Genomic DNA, 23300 nt, shown 5'->3' with positions numbered 1-23300 from the left:
CAGATGACAAGAAGGCTGTTATCATGAGACTGAAGTGGCGATAGTGTAACCATGAGAATTGAATTATTCAGGACAGTGGGAAGGAAAAAGTATTTGAGAAATAATGTAATTGCTTCAATTGAATTTAAATTTAAGATGCTGAATGGTAAGTTAACCAGTTTAATTAAACAGAGGATGGGAAGCGTATTGACGGTGTATAGAGTGGTGAATTTACTCGTCTACAATTTTTTTATACAACTTTCGGTTACGACTTTCGTTAAAATATTTTCTGTACTCAAATGTATACTAAAAGTCCATAAATAATAGAAGTAATGTATAATATACGTATATATGTATGTCAATTTACACCAATGGTTGTAGTACGAAAACATTCTCAATGAAAAATGAAATAGAGGAAGATTAATTAAATAAAATTGACGATATTACTGCTAATACATTTATTGGAGATGCGCTTTTTATTTAAGATGACCCCAAATATATATTGATTTAAAAAAAATCAACATAAGCAAAGCATAAAGAAAAATTACTTGCAAAAATGGTGTAAGTTTAAAGTTCATCCGGTAATGCTAGAATTGTAATATTGAAAAAATAAAAACATATCCTTTCCGTCTTGACCTATCTACAGGTATGAAATCAGTTATTTTTTATGCCAAAGGTAGGTGGACCGGCATTTTTCGGACGGCCACATATCTATGATAGAAGGTGATCGTTACTGTCCAAAGACATTGGCGTCTTACATTTTTTTAACTATATTTAGTTCACCAATGCACCAATAACAGTAGCAGCTGAGATGTTATGTCTTTTGTGCATATATATACTGACTCACTCACCCTCACCTCAAACCGAAACATAACATTAATTCGTGGATATTTTTTATAATAATCTACTGCCATTACAAAAAAAAAAGTTGGGGTATTTTGATAATTGACATAATTTAATGGGCATATACATATGGCGATGTGATAAGTGAATCTCATTATCCAGTTTGTGTTATCTTTGTTAGTAAATAAGTTTCGCTACAGCTGCGTATAATTATCGAATAGCAACTAACTAAGTCGGTACTAAGTCTTTTGTTTCAACGGCGTCATTATATCCTATATTAAATTTTATAAAATTCGTTAAGTTCCGTGTATTACAGTTAATTGCCGTTTATAATATTACAAAAATTATCGTGTAATAAAAATAAACAAATATAAAATCTACATATAAATAAAGCTAAACGTATAAATACAAATTTATATATTTTAAATATTCCTTAACACATGTATTTCTTATAACGCGTCCATGGTCACTCTTGCGCAATTTAAGATGAATGAAAGCCTGCCGGTGCACGCTCGACAGACACCGAGGTGTTGATGCCGATCGCTTGTTGCGCATGCGCTGGTGAACTCGTGACACGTAGCTATGCTTAACATAAGACCTATAGGTAGATATATACTTTTATTGTATGATTGTTTGTTAACAATGTTATTTGCATAATTTGTTATTGCAGGCTTTGTTTATAAGTGAATAAATTACATCTAACATCCCGAAAATGTCCCACTGGACAATAACATCCTTTTAAAAAGATTAGGAGCATAATCTACTACGCTGTTCAATTTGCTTAGTTATCGACTAACAACATGCGAGAAATTACATTCGATTTATGCATGTTACTTAAAAAAATATTTCTTCACCGCTGAGCATGAGGTGAATTATAATCACATATTAAGCTGGATACTCTGGAAGGCTAGCCCGTGTTTGAAATTCATTATTCACTTTTCTGTTTTCGTTTTTTCCGCCTATATATAAACATTAACAAATAGAAAGAAGGAAACTTTGGTAAGACTATAGCTAAACAAAAAACATTTACAACAGAACACAATTTAATTTAACGACACTTATCCGCTAAACATTTAGTTGAGTTTCAATAACAACATTCATCTATTTCAAAAGCCCACTTTTTACGCTTTTATTTAATCTAAAGTTTGTTTGGTTCAAATATTTAATCTGTTTAATCCAACTGACTGAACTGAAATTTTCAAACATTTCTGATGCTAAAACAATACATTTTTCACGCAGTGGCAATCTTCAGAACGGGCTTTTTGGAAATCGGATTATATGGGTTTCACAACACAATCACAATCACAAATTAAAATATTCACATTCTAATTTCACGAGTAAGCCTCTAGAATTAATTTATTATTAAATACAAAATATATATATATATTAATTATAAAATTATTACTCTTGCTCAATCGTGGAGAGTCGAGTTGACCCAGAAATCACTGAGCGCGGGAAGACCTAAACACTATTTATTACGGAACTAGATTGTTTTAAGTATTATATCACATTATATTCCGTGCACTTCCGTATCTTAAAAGATCTGTAGGTCATTTTAAATAATTTTAATTAAAGATATACATAGTAAACTGAAATGATTACTAGCGCTCATTATCAACCCCGTAGTACGGACAACAAGCGCCCGTGAGCAAATAGTGTTCTGGTGATCTAAAACCGGAGAAGTGCGATTCAGAATCGCTCCCTGATCTGACTGTACGTATACCACACAAATAGACATGCCAAATTTCATGATTCTAGGTCAACCTTATGTAGCCCATAGGTTTTAATTCCCCTTGCAAATATACGGGAATATATTTTAATTGTAGCCTTAGAGATTTCATTTTTCACAGCTCCAAGGGAACGCAGACCTCAGTATTTGGTAATATTTTCAACTTTATACCTCTATGCTTTCCAGCGAAAAAGTGTCTTGATGGACATACAGACAGACGGACAGCAAACATTGCAAGAATAATTATATATTTTTTCCTATTTTCCTTTTGGGCTACGGAACCCGGAATATCTATAAAGATTAGACCAAATTTCTACTGGTATATTCATGCATTTTTCTAAACTAACTTTTACCCTTTAGGTTGTAGCATAAATCATTCCGCGGTTCATAACCTATTTCGATGAAAGAATCACGTCATACGGATGCTGCGTGATCCAACAAGCAACAAGCGCAATTGCATTTTTAATATTAACGGGCATTATATTTGCAATCTTTATGCAGCCACACATTGTAATAATTCATTTAAAACAAAACAACTTAATGAACTTCGTGACTTCATACAATGAGAGTTACATTAAACGTAACCTATGTTTCTTTGTAAACTACATTTACGATGATGAGGTATTTGAATATACCAAATTACAAAGTCACATTGTTTTAAAATGTCTAAAATTATTAACCTGTAAATGTGTACCTATTGGTAAATGTATTACTACCTTATGTTAAGGTTCTTCCTCCATATATTATTAAAACAACTTCTAATACAATTGATTCGAGGTCAATCAATGGAACTAATGTTGACGTTGAATCGAAATACAGCAATAAAGTGTAGCTATTAATGTTTAGCAATGGAATAATTGTTGAAAAAATTATCTTATTTATTTTATTTTTAATTCCACTTTGGTTGGAATTAATACTAAAGTTAAAAAATATTAAAAACATTTAGCTTTTGTCAGTGTAATGCATGGGACTTTTCAAAACAAATCAAATGTACAAACTAGAAAAGTTTATTATACCTTTCCGACCATTTTGCATCTTCTACAGTATTTTTCAATAAGAATGTTCCGAGGAATTGTTTAGATCAATCTGGGCTAGTGAATTTTATCCTCGGACATCGCGAAAATTCCAAGTTTCATCCGCATCACCTATTTGCTACCTCGCACAACCACTCTGTGGAACTAGCTTTCGCCGGCGATTTTTCCGAATCGATATGACTTCCCATATCCGATAAGGTTCCCATATTTCTAGCAAGGTTTCACACCTATACGAAAATAATTATAAGGAGGATAAAATTCCAACTTTACATAGTGACTTTTACGTAGTGACATTTACATTACATTACATTAGCAGCCTGTAAATTTCCCACTGCTGGGCTAAGGCCTCCTCTCCCTTTGAGGAGAAGGTTTGGAGCATATTCCACCACGCTGCTCCAATGCGGGTTGGTGTAATACCCATGTGGCAGTATTTCGTTGAAATTAGACATATCCAGGTTTCCTCACGATGAATTATAAACACAAATTAAGCACATGAAAATGCAGTGGTGCCTGCCTGGGTTTGAACCCGAAATCATCGGTTAAGATGCACGCATTCTAACCACTGGGCCATCTCGGCTCTCAGTCATAGTGACTTACCTAGTTTAAATGGATGTCGGTATGTCGGTTTGAGATTAATCACCAAGAAAGTTGTCAAGTTAATAACTTAATAATCATATAATAATATCTTATGGTTGTCCGTCCTAACTTAGTATGAATAAAAATACTATTTTCAACTAAACCCGACCTCACATTTCTGAGATCTTCTGTTGAGTCAGTCAACGGTATTTCGTTTATGTTTTTATATAGATAATTAATCAACTACAATCAGTCCACAAATTAAATTCAAATATTTTAGGAACATATTTTAACTTTCAGTTACAATAAAAACCCCGAATGTAGAAAAAAGATTGGCTGCAATAAATTTAGGATTCAAATAAATTGTACATTTCGGGTCAGGAAAAATATATCCCTTGAAATATTAAATCGAATAACTACTTAGTTATAATAATTATGTCATTAACTGAGTGTTTTTGTGACTGCGACTATTGTTTTTTTTTAATATTACAAGGGAAGACTTTTACATCTCAGACTTCTGAAATAAACCTTTCAAAAGTTTTTTTTTATTTTATAAGACAATTTCAAACAGGTTGTCTTAATTTTTTGTGAAATTAAACCTAAACTAAACCTAAACCACCTACAAATCTAGTCATATTCATATGCAGGTATTAATCAAATATCTACGTTGTCTGATTAGAGCTTCAACAGACGGGGAAATGGGTCAGTCTGCCCGGATATCCATGAATAAAGTTCCGATTTAGATATTGCTCGATCTCGACATGAGGTTTTGTATGGTAAGACATTATTTATTTAGACTGTTTACGTCAAAAATAATGATGAATAATAATAACTAAATAACTTGTTAATATTTATAAAAGCAAAATTAAATTAACCACAAATAAATACAAGTACAAATTGTCATGCAACTAGCAAATTGGACGAACTAAGTTACTCTGACTTAGTTTTATTTTTATTTTTTGGGGGCTTTAAAATCTCATTCTTTTAGACTTGTCAGAAATCAGATTGATATATTATGATAATTGACGCATCTGTGATAGGTATTCAATAGTTAGATAGTAGCAGCTAGCAATTACGACTTCAGAACGTAATACTAATTACCAGTAGGCAACATTTAAATTTTTACACTTTCAAAATTACACACAGCTTTTTTTATGTGAAACATTGGGTCTCCTTTTTACATTAACAGCCTGTAAATTTCTCACTGCTGGGCTAAGGACTACTCTCCCTTTGAGGAGAAGGTTTGTAGCATATTCCACCACGCTGCTCCAATGCGGGTTGGTGGAATACACATGTGGCAGAATTTCGTTGATATTAGACACATGCAGGTTTCCTCACGATGTTTTCCTTCACCATCGAGCACGAGATGAATTATAAACACAAATTAAGCACATGAAAATTCAGTGGTTCTTGCCTGGGTTTGAACTCATGAATCATTGGCTGTATTACTATTCACTATATTTCTTGCATACGTAACATTTTCAAATTTACAATATTCGCTAAGTAAATGGTTTTCATTTAAACGCGTACACTTTTTGTGTCTCGCACAGATACTATACGGCTGTTTCAATTTTTTTATTTTTTTTTATTGGATTCTCGTTCACGTATTCAACATTTTCTGCTCCGAGCGTTAGGCGAATGTCCAGTAAAGTAAAAAAAAAAAAGTAAAATTTAGTGAACTTTAATTGAAAGAATTCGGAAAACTCAATGAAGGTATATTTATAAGATTTTATAGAAACACACGTACTTACAAAATATTATGTATTTTGTGTGTAATTTTTTATAAAATTTCTATCATTTTTAGAAAATAACACAAGCATTATTTTTATTTTGAATTTAATGTATGTAAATAAAAATCTATATAAATAAAATATCAATTTATATTCATTCAGATACCGCTCTATTTTAATTTATTTTAAGAGTCTACTACTAGTCTATACTTTTTAGAAAAAAAACAACTGGATTTAGGCTCTTGTTCCATCACAGGACACTAATTATTGTGAAAAACAGCATTGTAAAGCTGCTTATTCGGAAAAAGCAACTATGCGAGTTTCATGCCGTTTCTTCTCGCTGGAGGCTTTTTCCGAAACGGTGGTATTGTTTAAATATTAGTTCAAATATTATTATTATTAATTAAAAACGCTTCATTGTGAAGTTTACTTGAATAAAATTGATTTGATTTGACTCTGGACAATTTTAATGTTAAGGAAAAAAAAATACATTCATGGTGTATTGACGACAAACTTAACCACTCGTCAATTTACCGACTCACTCACCACTTACTCAATATTATTGTTTAGTGGCTAGCTAAAGTTCGCAGATCCCGCCGTCTTGCCTTCAAACCCACCTTGGGCGTTAAAAAATTATTGCGTTTTTCTGTTTGATACTTTTCAATGAAGTCAAGATTCATTATTTCACTCATCGGATAATAAGATATTACAATCGAACACACGAAGTCGCAAGCAAAAAACAAAGCGTTCGATAAAATCTGTACATAAATTGCAAAATATACTGTAATTATTCTTGCAGAAGCAAATGAAATAAAACAAAATCCAATTTACCGGAACCTACCTATGTCTTTCTAATCCTGACCCAATTCCTCGCTCGGTCCGGTGGATTCATTTAAATCAATATGTCCACAGTAATCGATTGAACTGAGTGACATTGGTTTTATATAAATCGTTTTAGAAACTGTAACACTCGTACATAATATGGATTTTATTGTACACTATTATTTTTACAATTTTAATATACTTGTTTATATCCTTATAGTTTAAAAATATAAAACAGTTGATTATATATTTTGCTATAAATATTACACAGGCGGCTTAAATTAGTATCAATAGTTTAGGTGATTCCTGCATTTTCTATTTAATAGTTCGGTCAAAAAATTGTGACAAGTTTATCATTATTCTCATAAAATTGATCCTCGAAGTGACTCTCTCATAAATTGATACAGATCTTAGATATAATATTTTCGTTATAAATTAAATATCAGAAATGACAATCGTCGCAACCTATTGTCTCCAAATAAATATTCAAGGTCAAACGTTAAAAGGGTCAAAAATGTTCTCTTAAACGATGAGTTAACATATGGTTAATAATGGATAGGAATAGATTTATTGGCACATAATAAAAAATCTTCCTAAGAACCATCGTTCCTGAGATAATCAATATTTGAAACATCGAAAATAATAAAAAACACGCCTATGTTCAATGATGTGACTATATTACAATTTCTAAATACAGAATGACCGGTAAATAATGGTAATTTATTTTTATAGTTTTGTCATCGTACTTTAGTAAGTAGATTATAATAAGCTATAATAATAAAGCTTAAATAGCTATGGTTCTTTACACATTGTCCTTATTTTTTAAATTATAAGTATTAGAGTTCGTTGACTTCCTTTTTTTACTAATATAAAAATACTTGGAAATTAAACCAGTTAAACCTACATGAAATATGATATTGTGACAGTCATCTAATATAATAATTGAAATCGCTCCTCACCGTTTGTTCACTTCCTCATATTTCGAGATTCCAGTGTACTGGGCCGGGGAATAATAAAAACAATTTACCTTTGCGACATTATTGGTAATTGGTACCCGTTTTAGTTATGCTTTGTTGCCAGTGCAGTGAACACATCTGAATGATGTCAAATTTGTGCATCACTTATTTGGAATAATATTATGAATAATGGCGCCAAATTCTCTCCCTCATTTCTGAACGTAAAATTATAAATAATAAAAGAAAGGTACGCATGCGCGCAGTGCGGTCATTTCTCACGGGGCTGTCAACCGCGTAGCTAACATAACCTATAAAATACCGAATCCAAACAATAAAAAATATATGTGTATAAATAGATTGTCCTTCAATTGGTCGATGGATCGAACCATGTTTTAAATTGGAGACTACTTTAAATCATTTCAATTTGTGTCTATCATTGAAAGGGGAATCAATAAAACGTTAACCATCGTGATTTTATAATGTTTTACGTGAACTAAGTGTTTTAAATGTGATATTTCTATTGAAAATGATATAATATTAAATAATATTTCGATGTGTTTATTGTATTTGAGATAAAAAGCATTAAAAAAGTGTTATTTTGAATGCCGGGAATTCAACAGCTGTTACAGGTTAGATAAAGATACATACTGTATATATTGGCTGTCTGTCTCTTTCTCGAAATATTTAAAAATACAAATTTCGGGAATCACGATAAACTTTAAATGATTATTTATTTATGTAAGATTTAAATAACGAATCAAGCGTAGTTATTCCACTTTTTTAGAAGGATGAATATAAAATTGATTATAATTTCTAACTGTCCTTGAAACAATGGCTTGTTTGTCTTAAAAAATATCGATAGCGTAATCAAGTGAATTGTAAAAACCAATGAACTTGTAACATATGAAATATTTTGCAATAAAACAACTTTGGTAATAAAGTATTGCTTTTAACTACGTTTTAATAGTATTGTTTGTATTTTTTAAACAACCTGTCATTGATTATAATCTGAGGAAATGTCGTGGTGAAGAAGATTTTTTTACTCTTTATTTTTTGGAATAAGGCAAAGCAAGATAATAAAAGTAATAAATAGCATCATTATCAGCATTGACAAACGACTGATAAAATTAGTACGAACTAAAATACTGATCACTTCTTAGGAACTCAAGTGCTTTTTAAAATCTAAGGATTAGGACTTTTTAGACACTAAATGCCCGTGATGATGATGATGCTCATGGGAAATTAGTGTCTAAAAAGTAAAAACTGTTAAAGGACAGTCAGCATTGAGCCAATCAAAAAGAAAAAAGCTAATGATGGAATAGAAGTATAATTAATGTGTGATCACGTGATCAATATTAAAGTTGCAGATTTGCGTAGTTTTCTTGATTATGAATGAGCTCGTGTGGTTTAATGTTGCGCCATGGATTATCTAAAGACAAAATCGATACGGAGACAATTATTTTTTATAGATTTTTCGTCGATTAGTCAATGCACGCAGCACAAAAATAGCCAAAGGATGTTATATACTATATAATACTTACGTACTTTTTTTTGCTACCGAATGAGCCTATGGAAAGTGTCGTAAGAAATATGCAACACTTAAATGCGCCACCAACTTTCGGAACTAAGATTTTATGTCCCTTATGCCTGCCGTTACAATGGCTCATTCACATTTCCAATCAAAACACAACATACTGAATATTGAAGTTTGGTGGTAGAATGATGAGTGGGTGGTGTTTGCCCAGACGGGATTGAACAAAGCCTGAAATGTTAGCTTATTTATAGCCAAAAATGGTTCTCTTTCAAAATGAAACATCTCATGCAATCATCTAATATCTGAAAATATAATGTATTCTTTAAAATATAAAGTATTAAGAATTAAGAGTATATTCTACTAAGTATATTTCCAAGGCTGTAGGAGTAAAAACAAACCTTCAATGTATGTATGCAACATAGCTACGTATTGCGACTGCTGGTAATGCGATTTGCATGCATAGTCTGTATTTAGTCTGCACTACAAACAGTTCTTGATTAATACCTACAGGCATATGTATTTATTACTAATACATCGCTATTAGTGGATATTATATAGAAGAGGTCTATGTATATTAGACGATTAATGTGCGCTGAATCAGATAATGATATGATACCACTAATCCAATTGACTTCAATTCCAAAGTTCTGATAATAAATGCACACATTTAAAGCGCAAAATTTTCAGTGAACTATTATTATATCTGTATGTAATCGTAATATCTTAATCGCCTGATGATTTACGGACGACGACGTTAACTTGTACTGCTTATTAGAAATTCAAAATCAACTCATTTTTATCCAAGTACATGATAAAAGTATAACGTAGGCCGAAAATAAATATTCATAATATAATGTCCTACCAGAATTCATACGCGTCAAATTCAAACAAAATTACACTTTCCGGTTTCTTCTTTAAACTAGCAGTAGTGGGCTGATTTTTTTAGTGTTCGGCCAAACTTCATATTCGGGTCAATCCACATTCGGCCTATTAATGATTTCAGCCAAGATAGCGCCAGTAGATAGTAGATACGGCAATTTTGGCTGAATACTGAAGTTCGGCTCCAGCTGCTGAAAATCGGTTAAGTTGAATGTAGAACGATTTTCGTCCCATCACTAATTCTATAACGGCCCAGTGAATCTTAATCGAAGATTAAGGGTTTAACTCCGTCAATTACCACTGTATTTCCATGAGCTCGGCGCTGAAGGAATATTTTACAAGGAAACATGCATCGGATAAAATTACACATGTGTATCCAACTACGTAGCCAACTAGTATTGGAGCAGCGTAGTGAAATAAGTTCATAACCTTTTGTTAGGAGAAGAGAACGCCCACATTTAGGTGCATTTGTCAGTTTAAAAAAACTCTCTAAATGTATTTAGCAACTTGCCTGCATCTCGGAGTAAAGCAATAATAATGTTTATTTAGCTACAAAAATCCAACCTTTGTCGAGTTGCCCCATTCTTAAGGTCGACTTAGAGACCTAGTCCTTTGACTGAGAATATTAATGGGGTCGGCGATATTCCGCTATCCCCTTGCAAAATTATTAAAATTAATCCTTTCTTTGATATGCTAAAATAGCCTTTATTTAAATGGGGTAGTGGCGATTTATTTCTGTAACAAGTCAGTTTGGCCACCGGTCCAAACCGTAACAAAACTTGTTACAGAAGTAAATCGACGATTATTATTTACGCGGTTGCTCTTGCTATTCAGAAAAAAGGAGCAAAAAATTTGATGCAAAAAGTTTCATTACAGTTATTATCATTAACCTAATATCACATTACAGTAAATTTACAAACAGTGTATTTATTTCATAGATAAAATTTGTATGAATTCAATACACTTTTTGTGATGAAGTTGAAGATTTTTAAAGTCAATAACTTTTAAGAATACATTTTCGGTTGAACTCTCTAGAAGAGGTCACTGTATTTTTTATTTATAAACGTACAACAGAGGAAATTATTTATATTATACAAATAACTAACATAAGGAAGTGATTATACAATTTTGTTACTAATTTTAATTAAAAAAATCTACGTGACACGCGGCCTAGTTACTCATCGTAATCATTGAAATCGTAATATAATTTATGGCATAACAACAATTGTAGAAAATACCTCTTAACGTGGCCTGTTTTGTTCTAGATTATATATGTATATTCTATTCTAGATAACCGGTTAACACACCAGTTTGTGTTGTTTATAGCAAGAATCCAATCTTTCACAAATAATTTGCTATTCAGCGTAACAAAATATATATTTGCCATAGTTTTTGTTTCATTATTCTAAATGCAATTGAGTGGAAAGATTAGTCGCTTAGCATCGCGCCATTTCATTTTAAGGACGTCTAATATTCCATCGAATCCATCGCTTCCAACCAAGCTAACAAAAGTACCGATAACATAATCATACCCTGCAAATACCTGGATAATTGGGATTTAAAACGTAATAAGTAAATGAAACCTCTTTAAGCTTATCGCAGAAACAATACATTTGTGCTTTAAAGCAATTCAATTATTACGTATTACAAGTAAGATTTTATTAATTATTTATTAACCCTCTAGTGACCAAAAGTAATCAAAACTGTTACTAACCATATATATACTAACATAACTAGTACATATATTTTTAATCTATTTTAATTTATCATGCTGACGTAATCACCATCCAGTTTCCCCCGTGCCTTGTGTCATCAAAAATAAGCAAAGCAACGGTAAAGGGTAGGGTAAAAAAAATTATACCCTAATCTGTTTTCGATGATGACAAAGATTATATGTTAGATAATATGTGCATTGATAAATCACAAGTCGTTGCCTAGCTAAATCGAGCCCATACTGTTAAATAATAAAAACTTTAATTTACGTTTTTTGGACATATTCCCCCGATTTGTTATTGATTAAATTCGAGCATTAGTCGAGAGAATATTACACGCGGAATTGAAAAAATACAGGTAGCCTACTTTTCCTTTAATGCCACAACGGGTGTTCCGCCCCGGCTTCGTACGGGTGAAATTAATTAATAAAGAAAACTACACGATACCAATTAAATTTTTAGGACTCGGAAAGTTCTTTCTATAAATGAAAAAAAAAACTGAATTGAATCATTAGTTATTAGTTCCGGTGATTACTCCTTACATACAAACCAACAAATTTGACCTCTTTGTAATATCACTATAGATGCAATTGCCATGTTCTCATGCAACCTCATTAGTTATTTAATTGATTATATTTTTGTATTTCAATAATATGATTCCTATTTTCTGTTCTCTTTTCAAACGTCTGACACATCCATGGTTGTTCTGAAATCTGTTCTTAAAATGTTATATTTAAAATCTTAACAACCATAAATTTGACACAATTTTGTCTTATTAATTTTGAAAATGGAATGCGAAAAATTTTATATAAGTCTGGTTAGATACATAAAATATCATACTGTCTATCTGTATTGTACAGTCGTAAGTTATTAATATACAGTAATGTAGTCAAACGTGCGTACAGTAAATAATTAATTGACATTTAATTAATATATCGAAGTACATAATTCAGTATGACCATCGTTCTAGTAATTTATATCAGCCAATCGAAAATAAAAAAAAAAATCCTACTCTATATTCTCAAGTCAGTAGATTTTCTTTTTTTTAATTTAAAAATGACTCATTTTATTTGGCTGACGGTACTTTTAAGTGAACCATTGTTCAGTGAATTCAAGTCAGTTCAGATAATTATTCATTTGAACAGGAGTTTCGTTTTAGACTATTTTTAGGTACGCTTAAACGCTTTGGTAAAATCGGTTTAATATCTAATTTAATACGTGTTTCTTAGTTTACCTACAAGTATAAAACAAATCACATTCCTGATACTTCGATTCATTGCAAAATCTTTCTCGAGACAATGTTGTAATTATCTTCCTTATCAGATTAGCTTACTGACGTAACCTGACCTAATTATAAAGGTAGCTGCGGTAAATCAGTCGTTAATTATTCACGTACTTTTCCATGTGTTCCAGTAATGTATTTTATAGTGTAACTCATTTTATTTGTATCTACCGTTAAATTGTGACGCGGTTATACGTTCTGCTTGACGCGAGAAAGAGACAGACATATTTCTATATCATCTTTGTGAATATAAATCACGCAATGATGACTGTGTTGTGGGTATGGCCGTGAACTTGCAGATTCGGACAAGTCAAGAAAACAATCACGTCTTAGGAAAGTCGAAAGCCTTAGCATAATTTAAATTACATATATATTAGTTCAAACAAAAGTTCCTCGCAATCTCACATAATAAACGTAATAAAAGACTGATAATAATAGTTAATGTCACAAGTAATTTAAAACTTATTAAATCGAACGAAGTGAATTGGGGACCAATACCGACATAAAAGTGATTAAAATAGATTATAGGAACCAAGTGTCTTATTGCAACAATAAGACTTAAGCGGCGGTAGATAACGTTTGTGATAAAATTAATATTATCGAGGATTTCAAAGTTTTACAAATGACAGCTAAGACTGATAACGTAGCAAATGGGATCCGTAATCCATCGGAGCCGATCAGTTCGAAGCTGTTCCTCTCAGAAGAGGACCCGGTGAAGCATGACGTGTCCGGGAGTGTTATGGACGGTCTTATAATGGAGGTGAAGGATTCTTACACGGTGTTCAGGACTCGATGGGTGATGTTGGCATTATTCGTGCTGTACTCATCATCGAATTCCCTGCAGTGGACTCAGTTTACGATAATATCGGATATTATAGTGAGGTACTATGGTGTTACGAGCAATGTTGTGTCTTGGACTTCAATGGTGTACATGTTAACGTACGTGCCCCTGATATTTCCAGCTAGTTGGCTGCTGGATAAAACGGTGAGTGAATTTATGATTTATTTATTAACGAACCATAATTAGTAAATGCAAAATAAAATATAATAATGGCAAAGAAAAAAAAAATACTAAACACACTCGTATTACATTAGTTAATTTTGATTCTACTAGATTGAGTTTCTTTAAAGTAATATTTGCAGCAGTTGTTTTTATCTGCTGTCATAATTACTTATTTTGTCTTCTTCAAATCAGTAGGGACATCAGTGTTTGTTATAAAATTACAATATATTAAACAATACTTAGCGATGCTTGCTGATAAGATCGTCTGTTGCTTCGAGCTCGTAATATCGCATGATCCTTATCAGACATTTAAATCATTCGTGTTGATTTATCTATAATCTTTAAAACTAGGCGCATAAATAACTAAGATAGTATTATAAATACACGGCCTCTGTACCTGCTTTGGTATTAATTGTTGCGCTTCTCTCACAGAACAGATATCGTGTCAACATGTATGGAAATTTGTCGACATAATATCTTTTTCTTTTTCTTTGACGTGGTGGTTGAAGAAAATAATTGAAACACAGTATATTGAGGCCAAAATCAAGAATGAATAAATCTAAATTTATTAAATATTTTTAATGATAATTGTTTTATTACATAGAACCTATTTCATTTTTTGTAGTCCTAATCCAAATACTAAATAACATAATGTAATTTAATCATTTTGTAATTTATTATTCATTAGGTAATTTATTCATAAATGTTTGATTATATCATTTTTTTTTTGTTTGAGTGGTTGGGTGCCTTGTTGGTTTAGATTGGATCCTGTAGGAAATGCTGCAAGTTCCCCGATTTTTATTAAAACAAAAATAAATTATTTCAGCCGTTTTATTCACTTTAGCCGTTAGCGAAAAATTCTACTTTTGAAATATGGAATGAAAAATAAAAAATGATACATACATAATATAACAAGCCAAAAGATACTAAAAGCTAGCAAGCTCTTCAAATATTTTTAAGCCAAGATCAGTAAGAAGTTGATTCTGATCTATTTCAATATCCAGTAACATTATTCATTCATACCTGCTGTCTTGCTTAGTACCTACATTATTACTTACTATTAAGTATATTTATCGTAATGTATTCCGTGAAATGTTAATTTAACAGAAATATGTCTGTCCATGTATGAAATTGAGATAAAAAAATAACGAGCCATCGTAATGTCGCTTGTGAAATTATAGTATCCCGCCTTTTCTTCGCCTTCTGACATTTATAAAACAAATTAGGGGTCAACCACTTACGTATATATTCGAGTATTTATTATTTTTCGTTTAGAAGTGATTTTAATGATGTATATTTAATATATCAATATAAGTTCTGATTGCTTCGTTGGTCTACCGGCTAGATATAAGGCACAGTTCCAGAGGTCTAGGGTTCAAACTGCAGGTTGAGCAGATAAAAAATATTTTCGGTTTTTCTGACCTTTCGATTCTCAATAACAGCTCGGAGTCAGGACAGGTTGGAACAGGTTGGAAGTGTGAACAATCTCCTGTGCCTTGGGCAACACGTAAAGCCGTGCTTTACGTGCTACTCTTTCCGGTCATGTCGGACTTGCCGCGTTCCATCAGATTATGATGAGTGTCTTGATACGCTCACGTGACCGAAATCGGTCAGAACGAAATCATCATAAGATTTGGTATTGGTGGTTGTTAGCAAGATACGTTTTGTCTAAATCGTACATTCGGTCATAGTTCCGAAGTCGGTTCAAATATATTATTGAAAAGTTTTCATCAATCGATGTTACTTATCTAGGCTTACGGATTGATGGCTTACTAGAACAGAAGATCAAAAATAAGTGCTTTATAAAAGCCTGATTCTATGAATATTCCAAGAAACTTCGACTATTGCCTTTATCCGATATGTTCATACAACTGAAATCGAGTTACTTAAATTGAAAAGATAAAATGCGAAAGTATTTTCGCTAAATCGTCGTTGGGAGCTCGCTTCGGACCCTCTTTACAAATCTTGTTATTGGAAATATGCTACATTTTAGTTGAATTTCCTTCATAATAATATAACAAATTCAATGTATGTCTTTTTTACAAAACTGCATTTTATGTTTATACTCGTATAACATTTTGTTGTCGTAAAACGATACTATTCGATGACTACAATTTTAAAGAATCTTAAAGGTGGTATTTTGATATTAAAAACTTTTTAATATTTACCTATATTTTTATATAACAATATTAATTATTAGATAAGAATAAGTTCCAAACCCTCTCCTCTAAAGAGGAGTCGTAGCAATGGGACATTTACAGGCTGTTCATTTTTTACATAAAAATTAAATGTAAAATATTATAAATAGTTGACAGCAGCCCGCTTTGCTACTTCTTTATATGAAGTTGCCTAATTCCACAAGGCTGATGAAAATTAGAGTAGCTACTGAGTTTTCTCTTTCCAGTAGATTTACATTAAATTCAATCTTGTAAATGGTTGATATATTTTTTAAATAAATAACATGCTTTAATATGTTTTGTATGTCATCAAAGTATTGCTGTTAGCCGGTAGAAACACAACAGGCTTACACAAAGCCTGCACCAATTAACAATGTAGGTAATAACACATGAGTTCATATTAAGGATAAGGAAAAAAACAAAAACATTATATTTTCCTATACAACGCCCTCTTGTTTTTATCTTTGGATTTGTATTAGGGTTGAATTGTTATTATTTTACATTGAAACCCTATTAATCAGCTTATATTAATACTGTTTTAATAACAAAGAGAATTCATCAAATTCCGGGTCACCGGACCTCGCAAAATGTCTGCGAAATTAATCATTTCACTTTGTTTCGTTACAATGTTGTTTCCATTAACGCTCGTTGTTGTTTAAAAATATTTGATGTTATTATTACGATATTATTAAAATACTTTTGTGATTTGTTTCGTTAGGTTAATATTTATTACCAGTTTTATCTCATAAATGGGCACTAAACAGAATTCGGTGCATGACACGTATTATCTTTCCTTTCAGCCATCTTATATTTGGTGGTAGGGCCTATCTAAGGTATGGCATATTTGCGCAAATCCATCTGGATGAATAAATAAAGGCCAAACAGGAATAATTTACATTGTTGTGTTGGCCAGATATTTTAAATCCTAAAGGTAACCTAACCTAACGCGCCCTGCGTAAGGCGAATGTAAGTGGGGTGACTTATCCCCAGATGGCCTCTGCCCACACTATATTAAATAAATTAATAAATACTTTACTCATTTAGAAATATATATATATTAAAGTATGAATAATTAAATCAAATCATTTTAAATTCCTTTTTTCAATATAGAATCATTACATTTTCTTATTGATTGTCTAATTAAACAATACCACCGGTTCGGAAATGAAAATACAACCTGAGAAGAACCCTCCCAAGAAACTCAGCAGAACTCACGTTTTCTTTCTAAACTTAACCTTTTCTGATAAAAGCCTTTATCATAATCGATTAATAACAAATTAAATTACTTTATTATATTATAATTAACTTTTTGTAGAAACATAATTCTACGCCGATAGATTTTTTTTTCATAACCGTTTGCCTAAGTTCAAATTTGGTAAGAACAAATTATATTCGATTATCTTCCTGAGTGATGAACAGATTATTCAAAGACTATATTTTAATGATTAACACTATGAAATTTAGTAATAAGTTTTTTAATTAATTCTGAGTTATTCTAATTATTATTTTGCCAGACATTGACAGTTGTTTAGAGAGACTAATCAATCACCATTCCGCCTTATTAATTTAAATAATTCTGGACAAAGTTTAAAATGATATTCCTTTGTTAAATAGTTTTGGAGGTCACTGTACCCGTCCCTTAACCATTAAATGACCTTCTTATACCAAAACCCAACTATTTATAAGGAAAACTAAACATTTCTAAACATAATATACAAGGATTTATTGCCGCCAGAATTTAACAAGATAACTCGGCACATGTCTTTTGTAAATTACTTGTTCTAAGATAACTTTATCTCCGATGCATTCTAATATTTATCATATTATCTTGAGAGGCGAATATAAATGTCATATAAACCCGAATTTAATACAGTAGGCGTTATATTTGATAAGATATAACTTTTTATTTCTTTAATCCGTAGAGCTATCATGCAATCATGGAAGGTCTAAATTTAGTACGCGACTAAAAAATAATAATAATTACAACATACACGTTACGAAATGGCTTATCATCGTAAGTCGATAAATATCAAGAGAATTAACAAAAATCTCACAGATAGCATTTCACGTCCCATATTAGGATCTATAATATTATATTTGTCGAGCTTGCAATTTATTTGACTTAATTATATAATCCTGCTTTAGGTATTGTATACATTTTTTATTATATATAAACGAATGTTATAAAACTGACAGAAAAATAATATGTACACATCCTATTTCCCGCTTTAGCGGAAAATTTTGTATGATTGAACGCGCTAATTTCAATAGCAGTAGTGAAAATAGTTTTATTAAGGAAATTATAATCATGGATTACCCTCACGGGGAGTATTTGCCTGTAATACAAATGATAACAACTGTAGATTCGATTTTGAGCATTACGTTACAGTACTTCGTCATCGAGTGACGAGACTCACGCATTACTGAGTCAGTGGGAACAACTGAGCATTACAGTTCGCAACTTCTAATGATACAATTTGTCCGACTTTTTAAAAATAACTGACATGACTGCAGGCGAATCTTAGATTATTCTCTGAAGTTTTTCAAATCAAATCAAATCAAGATATTTAAGTAGGCACATAAAAGAAAATTTTTAATCATCATGTTTCAGTGTTGAATTAAATGTAAAACTACCACCAGTTCCAAAAGTAGATTCTACCAAGAAGATCCGACAAGAAACTGTAGTTATTCTTTTCAACCCATTTATTTACAGAGAATGTAATTATATCCTATCTGAAAATAATTACTAAGGCCATTTTTTTATCATTAATATAATCTTGTATTCAATGATATGCCTTCACTCTTAAATGACTACAGTAGAATCCATGAACGTTTATCAATCTGGCAAACAATGAAACAAGCACGTATAGGTAATCCTAGTTTACCGCAAGCGTAGCGTTAGTTGAAGCCGTATAACATAAATTCTAAACTAAAACGTCTTTGACATCTTTCATATTTCCGTTCGTAAAGAGGCGGTCGAAAATTTTATATGCCGAGAATTTCTTCGGATCTTATAAGACCGCTTCTATCGTTACCGCTATGATGAATGAAAAATGTAAATAATGTTGCAACGCGAACATTTTTATTTATGTTGATTTAAACTTGTATCTGAACGGCGATAAATTTTACTTTATATAGATTTATTGCAGGGTAAGAGCTCAGCTACAATATCGATTCTTTTAAAGACTCCTTTTTAAAATATTGTCTATGCCTATTTGTAGCACGTATAAAAACAATGCAAACAATAATTAGGATTGTCGTCGCTTAAACTATGAGTCAGTTATACATCTTATACGTGTATGATATCAGTAGAGATAATTATACAGTTATTAGATACTCGTGATAATTTTATTATAGTATCTATTTACTCTGTGGTAGGATTTTGTGCAAGCCTGTTTGAATAGATACCACCCACTCAGCAGATATTCAACCGCCGATTGTTTTGTTCCGGGGGCCAGTGTAACTACAGGCACAGGGCCCATGACGTCTTAGTTTTCAAGGTTGGTGGCACATTGGTGTTGTAAGGAATGGTTAATATTACACAGCGCCAATATATGAAACAAACCAGGTGGCTCCTTTTCCCGTCCATATATATATTAAAAAATAGTACAATATACTTTAATGTGCGTAAAAGAGCGACTATAATGTTTTTACTAGTTCTTTTTGGTTCATCTACGTTAAGAACGAATGGTAGTAAATTGCATTTTCTATTTAATAGTATTTAGTGTTCACGAATTAAGTATATCTTGTATAATGTTACCTACATGACAGAAAGACCTACATGACTTTGAAATGATCTAAAATCCAAACGATCCGGAAAGCAGTTCGTTTTATAACATTTAAATCAATCGTGAACCGTCTCTTCCGTTCGACCGCAAATGAGGAGCGTCGTAAATTAATCGTCGATTCGTTATCCTCAAAAGTGGAATAAGTTGTTATTAACGATGCAGCACAAACCTGTACCCTTAAGTCTTATTTTTCTATGATTTATAGGGCTTCCTCTCCTCTTAAAGAGGGATTTAAGGGCTTTATCTTACTTCGATGCTGCACTGGTACAAATGTGTTAGATGTTATCCGACACATGCAAGTTTTCTCACGATGTTTTATTAATCGCCAAGAGCACTAGAACACATTGCACACACACAGAGCACATTGCATATCAATGAAAAAAAAAACAAACATAAATCACCTTTAAATTTTTTTTGGATGGTGTGTCCGGAATAAATAAATATTTTGTGCAAAATATTGAAGCCATATTTACAAATCGTTGGTTAAACTTATAATAACGCATTTAACTCAAACACGTAGAAAGTTTTAAAAGTAAACTTGCAAATTTTTAGTATATGCAAAAGTGTAGTTGAACCGCTATGCGCAAGAATGGAAACTTAACGTAGCGGCCTCTGTCCCGTCTACAGTTGGATAACTCCATTTCCCGTTTTCCGAGAATGTTCCGTTCATAGAATTGATTTCATTTACTGCCTGCAAATACACATATTTTATATCATTGTCCACCACTTGATTGCGTATATTATTTAAAATCTTTACTCACAAGATATTCTCGATTTAATTTTTTTTTTTTTTAATGTAATGTTAAGTGGCACCACCGCCCATAGACAATGGGGCATTCCTAACTTCGCCAATGCGCCACCAACCTTGGGAACTAAGATGTTATGACCCTTGTGCCTGCAGTTACACTGGCTCCCTCACCCTTCAAACCGGAACACAACAATACCAAGTATTGCTGCTTGGCGGCAGAATATCTGTTGAGATCGGATCCTACCCAGACGGGTTTGAACAAAGTCCTACCACCTAGCCTCAATCTTCAAGATACTTAGAAAAACCTTCAAATTAAATATGCTAAAATTTAAACAGATAGTGTTGCGTAGATAGAAGCCTGTTAGCTGCGAAATTATAGAAGACATTGAATATTTTACATAAAGTAACAGCGAGTGCACTGCTGGTTTAAGGTCTTCTCTTTTTTTGAGGACACGGCTTATTCCACCCCGCCGCTCTAAAGCGGTGACCTGCACGAGTTAGATTAAAAATACAAACTAAGCATGTAAATTCAGTGGCGTTTGCCTCGGCTCGTCGGCAAACTTATTGGATTAGTTTCAATTTTCAAACATAAATAAATACGGTGAATATGATATTAAATAAGTATACAATTGTGTACAAAGTCTGGTCTGTGACTATTTGATCTGTGGGCGGGGGTGCTCCCCAGTTTCTTTCATTCTTTCATTTAACTGTATTCAACGCAGAGCAGTTCGAATTATCGACGATCAAGCTCTATAAAACTGACTTGATTTTTTGGCTTTGCGTAGCGCTGATTTTGAATCACTATGCATATTCTATCGCATTTTTAATAGGCAATATTCCGATGAATTGTTGGATTAATCGCGGCATCTGAATTTCACCTTCGGACACACTTGCCCCCCGTTCTTGTAGCATAAAAAAAAATATTTACGTTATACGTTTGCCACGTATAGCATAAAAAAAAGATTTACGTTTCCTGACCGCTGGGTCCTTTCGGCGTACAATATTAATTATATATATTTTTAATAGAGTAATGTTTTATGAAAAGCATTGTCTGGAGAAGATTGATGTATGGTTTCGTATGTACCTACCATGTATGGGTCGGGACAATGGTTATAGAAATGATATATTGCGCTCAAAGTGCCTACGTGGTTCAATTTAAAGCCCTGTATGAAATTCAGCGTCAGCTCTTTTGTACATGTGTCATTGAAGATAGAGATTTATAGACATTGAAACATTTTTTTTGTAGATATGTAAAAGTGTGAACAGAAATACTAGAACTTGCATTGCATTTAACGTCAAATAGAAATGATTATAAATGAAAATTATATCAAAAAAGTGCCGGTATTAACAGAAATAAATTAATTTATGTACTTACAAAAGGCGGTCTTATCGTTAAGAAGCTATCTCTTCCAGACAGCCTTTGGGTAAAGGACTTGAGATTGATAAAGTTTTTAAGAGGTGAACAGATAAAAAATATACGATGGAACCTCTTTATGTCCAATTTGCCTGTTAGCTTTCAAAATCTTTATTTCACACATACTTAGTATTCAGTATGTGTCGTAATATGTTTGTAATGCTCCGAAATTATTTAATGATTTAGAGGCTGCCAGCTGTCAGCTAAAGGTACTGTTGCTTCTAATATACTATCAAATATTAGAATTACTGAAGCTTGAGAAGTGCCAGGAATTACTGATTTATTTGACACAAACTATTGAAGTAACTACTAACTAATATACAGTTGTAATGGAACATATCGTAAAAATAAATATAATTTTAGCAAAAATATATTTATAAAACTTTGCTATGATTTTTTTACCAGGCACTTTAAATATTTTCCTAACTAAGTATGATAATATTATTTTCGAGATAATAGAAAAATTGAATTACAGGCAACATAGTTTTGATTAAAATTATCGGTTCTCAAAATTTAGACAAACCTAAAATCTTGTATCGTGTTAATAATAAATTAACAACACACCTATTTGTTCACGTTCACATGCCAACAGTATCAGGTTTGCTCCCTACTGTCTCCAATATATTCACGTAATTATATGGAGGCATAAGTTCTGTGGCAGCTGTTCAGCTAACGACCTCAGCAATTTGCTGAAAACGCCGCTATCCACTTTTCATAGAGTTTAATTACGTGTCTCTGGGCTAGCTCAAACATTAGACAGTCTTCTCGTCTTACTTATTAAATACGCTAATATCATAAATAGAAAATAACATAAATGTCCCACTGATGGGCAAAGACCTTCCTTTCTCGCAATGAGAAATTTATTTACAAGTGATAGAATTAGTACAATTACATGCAGATTTTCTCACGATGTTTTCCTTTGGCGTCAAGCACGTGATGTACACAAATCATTCATCTCATACGTTTTAATAATATGTATATATAAGCTATTCATTCAAACATTACATTCAATAATAATAGACGATTATTGTTTACATGTAAAACTTACTGCTGTTTGTAAAAATATATTTAATCATTTAATGACGTGTGTCATA

General features: G+C 32.1%; 1 protein-coding gene across 3 annotated transcripts in view; it reads left to right on the top strand.

The window, feature by feature from the left end:
- The first annotated feature begins 7945 nt into the window (after positions 1 to 7945).
- Positions 7946 to 23300, top strand: part of LOC113398217 (uncharacterized MFS-type transporter C09D4.1) — a 61151-nt gene continuing 45796 nt past the window's right edge. Inside the window, exons 1-2 of one of the 3 annotated variants that reach the window (XM_026636840.2) lie at positions 7946 to 8298; positions 13376 to 14061. In XM_026636840.2, the coding sequence (XP_026492625.2) occupies positions 13699 to 14061 (363 nt within the window). In that variant the 5' untranslated portion in view covers positions 7946 to 8298; positions 13376 to 13698. Of the gene's footprint in view, positions 8299 to 13351; positions 14062 to 23300 lie in introns of those variants that run through there. The other 2 variants (XM_026636841.2, XM_064215741.1) reach the window with 2 other exon arrangements.

Source organism: Vanessa tameamea, chromosome 2, assembly GCF_037043105.1.
Source record: "Vanessa tameamea isolate UH-Manoa-2023 chromosome 2, ilVanTame1 primary haplotype, whole genome shotgun sequence".
NCBI classification, from domain to species: Eukaryota; Metazoa; Arthropoda; class Insecta; order Lepidoptera; family Nymphalidae; genus Vanessa; species Vanessa tameamea.
Note: the sequence above shows the minus strand (reverse complement) of the source record. Positions and strands in the feature narration are given on the sequence as shown.